We start from the raw sequence: 14,625 nt of genomic DNA on the forward strand, positions 1-14,625 counted from the left end.
AAGTTATGCATTCCATTAATTAAATATTAATTAACCCTTTGTTTTACGATAGGTGGATCAGAATGCATTCATCATGTTAGGTGCAGTAAGCAAAAGGTTAATATATTATAATAAGATATTAATAATGAACATGAAAAATGGTTTAAAAAAATTTAGAAAATTATATCTCAAGTAATTACTTTTTAAATGTAAAAAAATTCTTAAAATTTGTCATTTAAATAAATTATTATCTTTATTATTTAATCCAAAACACAGCAATTTTTTTAATATATATTTCACGTTATAATGAGTAAAACTAAAAAATAATAAAAAATTATATGAACTAATTTGTTTGCAGAATAATTATTTGAGTGATGTATTTCCAATACTTTTTTTTAAAAAAAAGTGGTTGTTGCTTTTCATACAATTAAATGCTATATTTAATTGAATGTTTCTTTTGCTTATTTATAGTACATAGTAAAAGTTGCTATGGAAAATTATTTCTCATAGAATGGAAAAATATCATTATTAGTGATTGTATAATTTGCTCTTTATTGATTTTGCAGTAAGAGGCAAACAATAATGTGATTTGGTATTCATTATTGTTTAAATAATGTGGTATTCAGTATTTTGATAAATGCTATTATACATATCAAAATTTGAATTATAAATTATATTACTACTTAGAATAATATTTAAAATAAATAAATTATCTGCAGATGTAAGTGCTCTATTTAAAGCCCTCTTTAGTAAATTTGGCTCTATGAATTTAGTCCAAAATTTCCTTCTTGCTTACTTTTAAGTACCTTTAAATTATTACGTTGATTTATTTAAATAAGTAAGGAAATGCTCAAATCATAGAGAACCAGATTTTAATGAAAATACCCCGAAAAGGGAAGGTACAATTTTGAACTATATCAAAATCATATATATGAATTACTATTTAAAGTAATTTGGCAATTAGAAAAAAATCTTTGTAAAAAAAAAAAAAAAAAAAAAAAGATGTGTCAATGGGATTTTGGCAAATAATAAACTATCGGTTGATATATTTCCAACTTTATATTAATTCTTGTTTACTGGTTTTCCTTACCATCCATATATTTTTTTAATGAAGTTTATCACAAAAATGTATCGCTGATTTATTACCAGTGGCGTAAATAGATTTGGGGGCACCTCCCCGCTAATATATACAAATTTGCCCTATCCTAGACTTACCACAATAATTTTAAATTATGCAAAGAAACAAAACCACTATGGCAAAGTCATATTGGGTATTTATAAACAGTAATTTTAAGATAAAAATATATCGTAATTGCAATGAAAAGCTACTGAATTGAACACTTACCAGATTGAAATGAAATATATCTTATTGATACAAGAAAGTAGTTACTGATATTACAATAATTAAATTCAAAATGTAGTTAAGATTAATTATCATTACATGAATTAAAAAGTCTTATAAGTAAAAAAATATATTTACTGTATCTCAGTTTTTTTCTAAAGCGCACGTCCTCAACCCCGGTGCGTTCTGCGGAGATGTTCTTCACGCCACTGTTTGTTAGGTAAAAGCTATCTTTATCGAAAAAGTAATATACAAAAACGCTGTTGTGCATAATTTTTTTTTAAAATTAGAACTTTGCTTTGTTAGAAAAAGGTTAACTTTTTACAAATTTGAAGCCTATTAAAATTGCTTTGATTTTAATATACTGTTTTAAAAGTATAGCTAATCCTTTAACTGTTAGTTTAACAACTTGCATTATTACTTAGCATTTTAGTGCTATTTATGAAAATTAGATCTAGGCGAATGATATGTGAATGATTGTGTTAGAATATATGTTAGAGATTTCACTAAATTATTTTCATTAGTTTGCTATTTCAAGTTAAATTTGACTTTTTCATGAAATCTTTGAAAAAGAGTTAACTCACACATAATCAATTCAGTTTGATTTAGAAATCTTTTTTCGATCGACACTGTAATTATAGCACTTATCAAATCCAAATAACAATGCTTATTGTTTTTTTATTTAAAAAATCATAAACATATCATTAAATTAACTAAAATTAAACTTTTTAAATTCGATATGTTTTTGTGTCTTTTCTAAAATGCCAGCACAAATAAATTTTTTAACGCTTGGTATACATTGTAATACTTGAACATAGATTCTTAGAATTTGAATACGAAAAAAAAAAAAAAGCATATCTTTCTCTTTCTTATAAAATAATTATAATCATTTATTAACACAAATCTTAGTCAAAATAGTGTATTAATTATATATATATATATATATGACAAATATATGGTGTATATTTCTTTTGAGGAATGTACAGAAGTATGAAAGTGCCATTTGTACATATTAATAAAACTAAGCAATTCAAATTACCTTTTTATTTCTTGCTCTGTTTTTTGTAATTGTTTTGTTTTTAAAGTTTATATATGTATGTATTCTAAAAATAATGGATGAAACATGATTGCTGGCAATCAATAGGTAATATATACTTGAGTTTTATAAATATGTTTTTACTGTTCCTTTATTCACGAAAGCTTGCTGATTTTTGGATTATCTATTTACATTATTTCCTTACTTTTGATTACTTATTCAAACTGTAGAGTGGATGTAAATCTTAAAGTACTGTTAAAACAAAAATTATATACCTTAGATTTCTGGACATATGTTGAATATTTTTGCAAACATTTTAGAAAGTTACCTTTCAACTAACTTCAAAAATTTTTTCTAGCATTGCGTCTACATTTTGTGAATTTTTTCAAATAAAACCAATCAATTTCAGAAAAAAAATTCCCTGACTTTTCCTGGTATTCTAGATTAATTTCAATGAAAATTGAGACCATATTTTCATCAGAAAACTTTGATTTTTTTTATTTGTAATGTGAAATATTAGAATTGCTGTGAAAAAAAAAATATTAAATGAGGATGGGAACATTTCAGTTTGACTAAAAGGTGAAATTTTTGCAACATATAATTGTAATAGATGTTAGAATTATTTAACTCTAATCTATATAACTGATTGCTGTTACTGACAATTTTAAGACTGGTTATTTTCCAGGTATGATATAGGAATATTCCAGATTTTTGAAGAAAAAAATTGCAACTTGCCCTGGATTTTGATTTTTGGAATTAAAATAAAATTCCCTGACCTGTGGGAACCCTGCAATTTAAAATAGTATCTTTTATAGTAAATTTCTTCTTTCGTACCAATAGGGCATAGAGCAACATGCTAGAATAAATATATTTTTTTGAGAAGACCATTTCCATGATAACAGTAAGGGGTTCCTGTATTATTTTATAGAAACAATACTAATGTATACATAATTTTGTCTGAACATAACTAGATTAATTTGAGCAGTAATGTCTGTACCAAAATTGGCTTACAATTTCATGAAATATTTGTGCCAGAATGTCTTTTTTCTCCATAGTTTAATGCCAAAACCAGTTTCCCTAACTATTATTTTTTTTTCAATTTAATGAATTACTTTGTGATTTCCAGTTTCAGCAAGCTTTCATGTATCTGTTAAAGTTTTATGTTTAAGCTGAAATTGTATGTATGTTCTTGAATTATATTGACGCTGTGGAAAAAAATTGTGTTAGAATGTAAACACAAATACAGTAGAGAACCGATTATCCGGAACGATCGGGACTATCGCTATTCCGGATAACTGATTTTTCCGGTTTTCTGAATCGCTACAAAAAGCCGTTTTTTTAGTGTTAAACCCAACTAAAAAAAATATTTGGAAATAATCTTAAAAATAAGAAAAAAGATGAAGTAATACACTAATGATTATTCCTGAAATGATGGTAAGGTAAACATCTTTCAAAAAAGAAAGAAAAATCCTAAAATCTTATAAGGAAAAAAAAAATTTTTTTTAAAAATTGCGGGAAAATTTATCAAATTTCGTTCCGGTTTTCCGATTTCCGGATAACGGGTTCTGTACTGTAGAATATTTCAGTGCAATTAAAGAGTGAAGTGTGTGTACATAAATAGATTTAACATAATCTGTAAAGTTTTATGAAGGATACTTTATCACTGCTACTTTGATTTGAATGGAGGATGAAGCTTTAAGTTGTTTGAGATCTTTATAATTTGATGTTGAACTATTTAAATTAGTTTTCATGTATGATTTGTTGCTGTTTCTTACTCTGTATTGAACTTGTGCAAAACACAGTTGTGTATTTTAGCTTTTTCATCAATATTGATAACAAAAATTTATGAAAACTATTTTAGGTGAATTCATATAATTTAAATATAGCTACTGTAAAACATGCTTTAATAATTATTCGTTTTTGAATAAAATTTAAAGTGAGCAGTTCGTTTATATTCTTTTGTTAGCATGGCTGAACTTTTAGTAAGAAGTTTGCAAACATTACACATAGTTTATATTCAGCTAGTGCATTCATTCTGAGCAGTTCTCATACAGCAAGTAGATCTAATATAGAGTGGAAGCCAAGATGAAATCTGCTTAATTTATTAGGCCAAATAAACATAAACTAAGTAATAATGATTAGAGCAGGGTTCGGAGAGTTAACTTAATATTTTTAGAAACCTGCAAAAACAATGCATTATTTAATATTTTGGTCATTTTTATTAAATTATCAGAACAAAATGTCAGTGGAAAAAAAAAACTAATATAAATTTTATTTAAAGTTTGCATTAATATTCAATTTTAAAAAAAATATAACTTTTTTCATTTTCAGCATAAGCTTCAGACCTGTGAGTTCACCTTACTAACATGAAATCTAATTTTAAGATTATAATTTTATTAATTATAATTAATATTTTTAAAAAGATTAGTGCTCCTTTGGTTAGTACATCGGCATTTCAATCTATAATAATTTAAATTTCGGAGTTTGGTACTCAAAATTAGTGTTAAAATGTATACATTATATTGCGAGATGGCTACCACAGTCTCGTTTCTAAGAACCCAGTACAAAATTGAGAAAATTATTTCGTGAGAAAATAAATATTTTTTAAAATTTAAGTAAGATGCATAAACACTAATTTTCTTACTTCTAAATGCGCCAGATATTGTGTTAGTAAAATAGCTTGAAGTGTCAACAAATATTAAAAAGACCTTGCACAACTACAGTTCTGTGCTTTGAGAATGGTTACTTTATATTGCAGAACGAAATAATGCAACTCACTCTGAAAACCAGCAAGTTTAAAAGAAGGACAACACAAGTGTATAAGTTTTCAATCAAACTGATGGTTTTAATTGCATGCGATTTCTATAGTGCTATTTACAATGATACAGTCAGCAATTTTTTTTTCTCTTTTTATAAGTAAATACAAAACATTTACAGCAGAGCCTCGCAATATGACAAGTTGCTCATACAACATGCAACAGCGAGGTTCTTCACAACACAGGATACCTGTAGAATCAGTCTTCAATCCTCCACAAAGGAAAAATACAACAGATGCTTCACAATGTATTCAGTACAGAGAACATTAAAAAGTAGAGTTAAAAATTCATGAGGGATTAGAGCCCATTGAAGAAAAAGATTTAACAGCAAAATTCCTGTTATTTAGCTATACCACATCCTCTTTCAATGTACCACACGAATTTCACACAAATATTTAAAAAATCTATGTGGACAGCAATTAGATTTTGCCTCAACAGAAAAGAGGAGCACTCACTTTTCATAAGCAGGTAGCTAGAAAATCCACTAAACAATTTTTACTATAACAGCGAAAAATACTTAAACACACGCTTTTCTTTACAGCTAGGAAAGATCCTAAGGAACTTTTTTTTTCTTCATAAATATTTCTTTTGCTTAATTACAAGTTATGATCGATTGATAGAACATGTTTGTTTATTTATCAATGGTTCATGTATTTTGTGATATATATTCTTAAACGTAAATGCAAATAGACCAGTGTGATAAATTTTTTAAAACTAGTTTTATATAGTAAGCCAAATCTAAAGAATTCTTAGGACTAACCTTAGTGTAAGGAGACATTGGAAATACTACTGCCACATTTATATCATCGAACAGAATTTTTTTTTTTCAAAACCATATTAATCTGCTTCTTAAAATAGATAAATGAAAAATAAAAAAACTTATTTCAATTCACATAATTAATAGCTGATAAATTCCTATTCTCTTAACTCTCAAGTATTCTGCTTAAAACAACTTATTTTCTATAAGTCTAGATGCTGAAAAAGGCGAAGGGAAAAAAAACTTAGCTAATACCAACTTTCTTTCTTTAACAAAAGAAATTAAAAATTAATTAGCATATAAAGAGGCAATTGAGTTAAAAATATGAAATGGGAAAAAATTGTCTTAAACCATAACCAACTTAACTTTAAAAACATCCAACTAAATTCAATCATGTTATAAAATTTTGACGATGGTTTTGAAACTGAGCTTGAAACATAACATACACATGAAAGAAAATGTTCATAGAAATTTTAAGTTTTTACACATAAATAATTGTTATATGAATATGAATTTAGTTTATCACAGTAATATGAGAATAGTTTAAAGAATGGTTAACTAACAAAAACAATGATAATGGATGAAGAAAAACAAAACTTTCTGAATATATTTTAGCCAATATAAATTTTATTTTTAGTTCAGGGCATGATTAAAAAATAAAGACACTAGTTCAAAAAAAATTTTTTTTTTAAATAATGAAACCTCAGTAGTTTACCTCTGGAGAAAATTGACTCAGAATAACAAGACTGAATTCTTGTCCAATTAAGCAATAGCATCTATTGGAAAAATTATTAAAAGCTATTTAATAAAAACAAATTAATGAAATATGCCTAAATGAAATAAAGTTCATAGTACAACAGTGCACCAGTAAAAATTAAATTTATAAATAAGTACCATAGCTATTTATTGAATACAGTAGAATCTCAATTTTCAGCAGCAATTAAAAAATTCTTAAATCTAAATTATTTAATAGTGTTACAGTATTTTTTTTATAAAACCTTTTAAAGACTTATGTTTTTTTGTGAAATAGCTATCAAAATATTTTGAAATTCATTCCAGTAATACTCCTTTGCAAAGAGAATGCAGCAGAACTGCAATTTTCTGAAATAACTGGGACCTACTTCAAAAATTAAAATGATTCTATTATAGAGGCAACATTAGAAATGAACTATCTAAACATAAACTTCACTGATGATACTGGAAAAATGAGTGAAACAACAAAAACACCAATTTTTAGATCTGTTTAACAAAACTTAAGCAACCAATTTCACCAACAAAACATAAGCTACTCTCATAAAACGATAAATTCTCAGTCGTTATGCAGAAGAGTTTTTTTCTTCTTTAATATCTCCCATACTGAAATTAGCGCGCGGGGGGAGGGAGGGGGGGGACTGTTTGAATATAGCTTAGAATACCAATGGGATCAATATAAGGTATAGCATGCACCAAGCAGGTCATTTTGGAGCTAATGCTAGTTAGTGCAATACTTGGTACACATGATTTAAACAGACCAGGTGAAATTAGCCACTGAGGTTTCACTATATTTCAGAGTAAAAAGAGATCTAAAATTTCAGAACAATTATAAAACAAACACTTATGGGATTTCAGACAGTAATTAAAATCTTTTGGTTGTAGACAATTAGAGGGAATCTGCACTTAGCAAACATAATTTTACAAATACTTAGCCACACATCAATCACAGAAAAGTATTTACGAATTGCACACATTCCCTGAAATTCTCCAGTTAATTACAACAAAGAGTAAAACATCTACCACATTAACTACAAGAAAATCGGTGCCAGGCTAAGTACTCAATGTATTGTAGCTTTTTGAATGAATATTGAACTAATGGAAATTACATGTGAAAACATTGATTACTTATGTGACACTTATTTATTTCGTAGTTATTTAATTCACGAAAACAGCTAATGATATACGTAGCACCTTTAGATCTGATACATCTGAATTGTACTGATTTTGCATAAGGGTTGATAAATTACAGAAAAGGTGGAACAGAGAAGAAAAAAAAATTAAGTATCACAAATATTTTACTTGTACAACACTAGCAAGGGGACTTATCATATCCATCCTAGATTGCTTATTATTTACTAAAAGATTTAAAAACAAATGCAAGGCTAGTTATTTACAAGGTTTTCTTTTATACAGGGCAATCTTAATTGTTTGTTTTTTTTTATAAAAAAAACTATATACATAACTTACAAAAATACAAAATATACAATATATGTGAGCTGCTCTGTTGAAGTTTTTAACACACTATTACCGATTATAGGTAATTCTCACACACCATACATAGAACTTTAAGTCTTGCACAACAATGTACACACTTAATCTAAAAAAATTCAAAATTAATGAAGAGGACATATAAGCAAGAGCTTAGTGACAAAATTTATAGATCAAGAGACTGGACTTATAAGCAAGAATTTTAAAGCTATAGATGTGCATGAAAAGACCGATTAATGCAAATTACACAAATGATGAAATGGGCTTTATAAAAATGATATATGGGCATGTATTTAGGTAGGTAAGCATAAGTAAAAGAACAAAGAAATTATCAAAATCATAATATTCGAAAATCAATTAGATTTTTGTATTCTAAACTGGAAAAATATCCAATAAGACAGCTGGAAATTTAGAAAAAAACTGTACACGAAAAGTTAATATAAAAATTACCACTAAGTTATAAAAAACTTTTAACAGAACACTTTCATTATGGTTTGATCAAAAATGAGTTTGTAAATTATATGAGTATATAATCAAATTGAGCTTTACAAAATAAAATATATAATATAGGTGTAACATTGAATAAAACTTATAACTCACAATTATTTATAATGCTTTTGAAGTTATGCTATAACACCAAATCACTATTGCAATTAAAAAAAAAAATAGCAATAAAATCACTACTATAACAGAAGAACTTTAAATTTAAGAGCAACAGGGCTCTTTTTCTAAAAAATTAACAGATCATTTAAATAATCTAGAACACCTTATTTATAAAAGTCAACAGTTCAAAAGCAGGGCATAGAAGGAATAACATGTTACACGGTACAAATATGTCTTAGTACAGATAAATACAGATTTGTTGCAATTTTAATTGGGATTCTGAATATTATTTTAGCAATAATTATTTACTTAAGCAAAACTTTTCAACTACCATAGAAAAGAGGTAATATTCAACATAATATAATTAAAATATGGACCATATACCCCGGTGTTCGATTACGAGATAGCAAATTTTTAGTATGTTGTGTTTATAAGTAAATCACTAAAAAAAAATTTTTTTTTTGAAATAAAAAAAAAAACATACATTTTCACAAGTTTAAAATATTTATACTGTATAATATTGATTAAATTCTTAACTTTTCTTGTTCTGAGTGTAATTTAAAATATTGTTTCTTAAAAAAAACTTTCATACGTAAAGAAAGATGAGAAAAATATAAAATTGCATACATAAAAAATAGCTTTTGAAAGGAGTAAATTGATAGAGTTACTTGTATCTTTTAAAATTGTTTATAATGCATGGATTGCGTATAAGTTGCTCCACTGATTTCCAAAATTTTTTTTGGAGGTTCAAAAAATCAACCAGGATATACAGTGAATAAAATTTGGTTCTTGTATACATAAATATAAATGTACTATAAAAAGACATTCTAAATTGATAGACTTACTCAATAGATGTATTAATATATAAAAAACCTCAAAAGCAAACAATACTACTTGCATAACAAAAAATGCTAACCTGGAATTATATTTCTAGAAGCCTAATACACAGAGTTATGTAATAGAAAATATGCAATTTGTGAATGGTACAAAAAAGAAAGAGACAGAAAAAGATTGTTAGAATACATAACAAAAAATACTTAAATTTATTAAAATAAATTTAACTTAAGGTACATTAAAAAATATTCTACATTGGCAATAATATTTGGCAAATAAGAATAACACCGGAACGTTTTTAAAACTTGATTAAAGACACCAAAGTATGAAAAGATAAATAACGATATGTTCAAATGAAATTCAAACGCGTCTATTGATTAAATGGTCTCACTCTACAAAAGCAGTAAACTGGAAATCCAGTTTTGCAACAATTGGTCTGAAATACCCAAAGACTGACAAGTACGACTATTTACAAAACTGTACACAAATTAATTTAAATCAAGGTCCTTTTTTTGTATCATACATCCACAAATATCACAAAAGGCACCACTCTTAGAAAGTGATGGAAATTTAAAACAAGATTTTATTTACATAGATACACTTATTTACATATACACAAGCCACAGATCTGTATAGCTAAACAAACATGTTTCTAAATATTACAATGATACAAGTAGTAGTTTTTTTTTATTATTTTTTTTCCCTTCTTGATAGATTGACACGTGTTGGATGTAGTAGTTGTGTGAGAATCCTGAGCAGTGTTCTAGAAATTTATGTTCCAACCACATTGTGAAGCATCGAACGTGAAGAGGAAGGAGAGCTAGCAGTTTCTAGACGTGTTTGACGAAATAGTACACGAAACTTCACCACGAACCATAACTTTATCCATTTTAGACAAGCTAACTAAGTGTCATGTCACATCCATGGAGACACCACTATCACTAGTCACCTTGTCTACTTTCACTTTATTTAGGAATAATTCTTGCTTAAGCCTGAAAAAACACACCAAAATTAGTGATTTACTAGAAATCTTTGTCTCAATGTTGACAACGGATTGAATTGACCCAATCAATTATGTAGAACGGAATATGTAGTATCAGAACCAAAAACATATGTGAATAACTTTATATGCGATTATCAGTATTTTGTTGTCACAATAAAAAGTTAAATGATTTTAATATATATCTAATTAGTAGGGGTGCACAACCTGCCTCCTGCCAACTGTTGGTGCGCGGCCCGTGGAAGCAATCTGAACAAAACGAAAAATAAATAATTTAATTTCTTTTGAAAATTACGCATTTTTGAAAATTTGCAATTGCGAATTTAAGTTTTAGACGCACCCAATTTCAATCAATGTACAGAATATCTTCTACATTTTAGATTTTCAAATTCATGTCTTTCCATGACGAATTCTAAGAATTTTTTATGACTTAACGAAGTTACTATTTTCTCCGACAAAAACACAACAATAAATTTAAAAAAGCATTATAATAACATTCATTGAAATGATAGGTATAACCAAAACCATTACACTCTGCATCTTCATTATATTTATACATTAATTTTAAGTTTAAAAAAACAGAGCAAAGAAAGAGTTGAAGCAATAAAATAGCTGGAAAAAAAATACAAAAGCAGATATTTTTCTTGTTCATCTGTAAGAAAAGAAATACTCCAGATTTTTCTATTCTCATTCCAGAATTTAAAAAAATTCGCCAATGACTGGCTTGCTTCAGCTAGAATTTTAAATTGATAAAATAAAAAAATAAAAAATAACAAAAATTCTGAAATCACAGAAGTTTAGAAGATAATTCGCTTTAGAAATTATGATTTTCTTTCATTTTTTGAAGGAACATCATAATTTTTTAAGAACAAGATAAAAACAAATAAAATGTAATTTAAATAAGCTCAATTTTATACTTCTCAGCCACGAGAAGCAGTATACATAGCTGCCAACATGGATAGGAAAAAATTCAGTAGATTTTAAGGAATATCATAACTTTAATGGTAATTAGTTGCAGAATGTACGAAATATTTTACATTTAGGGAATTTTATAGCCATCAAAAAAGAAAAACTGCAATATTATCAAGCTATTATTGAAATTGAATAAACTTGAAATGCTATGTATTTTGTTTACTCATAATTTTCAATAGTACTAGGCATTTAATTCATCAAAGACAGTTAAGACTTTTTATTTAATAAAAAAGGGAGTTCTGAATTTAAAAAAACTGAACATCATAGAACAAAAAAAGTTTTAAACTGATTTTTATAATTGAGGCTTGCTTCATTATGTATCAGTTATATGTATATTTAAATATTCAAGCAAACAATAATCAGTGCATAAAAGCTTCATAGGGAATTTTTTTAGGAAATTTACTCAATTTTAGGGAACTTTCTAAAAACCAGTAGACTAGGTGAAACTAGTAAAATCCAGTAGTTTACTGGAAAATCCAGGCAGCTATGAGTATATATGGATACCTGTGGTCCAATGCCGAAAACTTTGAAAGAAGAATAGGTACTTTTTGACAATTATAGACTATTACAGTTGTGCAGTAATTTTACACCTTATGAGGAATAAAACTGATGCAATTGGGAAATTCAAGAACTATAATCTAAAATTAAAATTTCTGCCCTGAAGATGTTATTAGGAGAAAGGAGAATCAAATTGCGTGATGACAGAGCATTTGGTTACCTTCACAGCCGCAGAATAGGATACGTCTGGACGTGGGGTTCGGCAGTTACTATTCGGTGTGCCTCATCGAAAGTCAGATTTATCAAAACTTGGACTGTATCCTCAAGTCCTGCGACAATTTTGAACAATTCCTGGAGAAAGTCGTGTGGTCCACCTTGCTGTTGACGCAAAGGGGCGATAACTTACATTTTCGTATCGGCATGGGCAGGGATAGAACAGCGAGCACAGATGGGCATGCTTCGGCAAGAAGATTTTGAATGTCCAAACCTTTGACAACTCAAAGGATTTGGCGCATATGGTCTAACAGGGCAGTTATACCAGCAGGGACAGCAGCCGAAATTTTCAGACAATAGTAAGAAAAGTAGGAGGATTTAAAAAAAAAATTGGAAAAAATAGGAGTGTTGTAAAACAAATAAAAAATTCATTTAAAGTAATTTTTATGAATTAATCAAAAACATCTATTTCCCCACATAGTCAATATAAATTTTAAAAACACTAATTAAAATTTAAATTTCTGAAACAATAATTATGACGCATAAGTAGTTTGTATATATATATTTCAATAAAATTCAGCTGTGAAATTTTTTTTGTCACCAAATTTGCATTTTATAAATAAAATATTCTTATATAAAAAACTATTATTTTATAAAATTTAAAAATACATTCATTTTATACATAATTTTTTAAAGAGTTATTTTGGCAAAGGAATTCTAATACTAGTTCGGCAAAGAAATTCTTTTCGTGAAAAAAAAGATTTTATTAATGTTCTATCATTTATTGAATTTTACATTTATTATTTATTTACAACTATTATTAACCCTGTGACAGAATTTTTTCTGACTTTCTAGAAGATACTTTTGATAACACATATGCAAGTTACTAATTTAATGTAATAGAAACGTTGAGTTAAAAAAAAACAAACTTATTTGGATAAAATAAAATTGTATATTTTTTAAAACTGGAATTTATTCTAATAATATGGGCAATATTCTTGCAATTTGTAGGGGGGGGGGAACGCATGAATTATTACCTTTTTCGCATTCTGTAAATTATCAACACATTAAAAAAGAATTTAAAAAATTATGAAATCCATAATAGTAACTTCTGAGAGAGAAAAATAGACGGTGAAGTTACGCGAATCGGACTTCGTTGTAATAAATAATATCGTAGTAAAAATATCCCCCTTTAAAAACTAAGTGGAAATCAATAGCAATAATTGCAACAACTAAAAAATTGATAGAATCGTGACAATAAAAATTAAATATTCAAATGTGTGATTCGAATTTCCCATATTTTCAGAAATATATTGGGATATTTAAAAAACCCAAGATAATCAATAATAATCATTGTAAAAACGCAACCGAAAACACATAATGGATTAATGATAATCTGCATAAATTCAACCCATCAAAAAGTTATTATAGTACAGAACCCGCAGAAAACCAGAACGAAATTGGATAAATTTTCCAGTCTTTTTTTTTTAAATGTTTTTTTCCTCATAAGATTTTAGGATTTTTCTTTCTTTTTTGAAAGATGTTTACCTTACCATCAGTTTGGAAATAATTATTAGTGTATTACTTAATCGTTTTTTCCTCTTCTTAAGATTATTTCCAAATATATTATTATTTTTAGTTGGATTTAACAATAAAAAAAACGGCTTTTTGTAGCGATTCAGAAAACCGGAAAAATCAGTTATCCGGAATAGCGATGGTCCCGATCGTTCCGGATAATCGGTTCCCTACTGTACTTAAATATGAGATTCGAATTTCATGTGTAGAAATAAAATTAAATGATAAATAATCAGGATTTTAAAAACCGGTAGCACTAGCAATAATAATAAATTAAAAAACGAAAAAACTATGCCGAAAAATTGGAAGAAAAAAAAGACTGATGAGATCGTCACATTAAAAATAATTAAACAATTAAGTAATTTGAGTTTTGCGATTGGTGATAAGTAAACTGAGTTTCTTTCTATTGCATAAAAAAACATTGGGATTTGTTTTCTATAAAGTGGGACAATTCCCAGTAATAACTGCCTAAAAAACAACTGAAACATGCACGAATTAACGAGGATATCGGCGCAAACCGAGAGTGTCAAAAAGAGCGCAATTTTAACTTTTAGTGTACCATAATAATATTAATATTTAAAAAAAGAAATAAATAAATAAAACGAGTAAAAATTCGTAGCAATTATTGGCCAAAATATATGCACTGCATATATTTAGGTTGGAATAAACACATAGATTACTTTGCAACAAATCTGAAATTGTAACAAATTGTAAATCTCCACCCCATTTAATGGTAAATCTCCACTCAGTTAAATGTTA

The 14,625-nt window shown here is 27.2% G+C and overlaps 1 protein-coding gene across 1 annotated transcript in view; it reads right to left on the reverse strand.

Annotated features, from left to right (window-relative positions):
- Nucleotides 1-7,756: 7,756 nt before the first annotated feature.
- E(Pc) (Enhancer of Polycomb) overlaps nucleotides 7,757-14,625 on the reverse strand; it is a 58,809-nt gene continuing 51,940 nt past the window's right edge. Inside the window, exon 15 of the mRNA XM_087163955.1 lies at nucleotides 7,757-10,600. Within this exon, the coding sequence (XP_087020081.1) occupies nucleotides 10,519-10,600 (82 nt within the window). The 3' untranslated portion in view covers nucleotides 7,757-10,518. The remainder of the gene's footprint in view (nucleotides 10,601-14,625) is intronic.

The sequence above is a fragment of the Parasteatoda tepidariorum genome, chromosome 5, assembly GCF_982258835.1.
Source record: "Parasteatoda tepidariorum strain Cologne lab strain chromosome 5, Ptep-v5.0, whole genome shotgun sequence".
NCBI classification, from domain to species: Eukaryota; Metazoa; Arthropoda; class Arachnida; order Araneae; family Theridiidae; genus Parasteatoda; species Parasteatoda tepidariorum.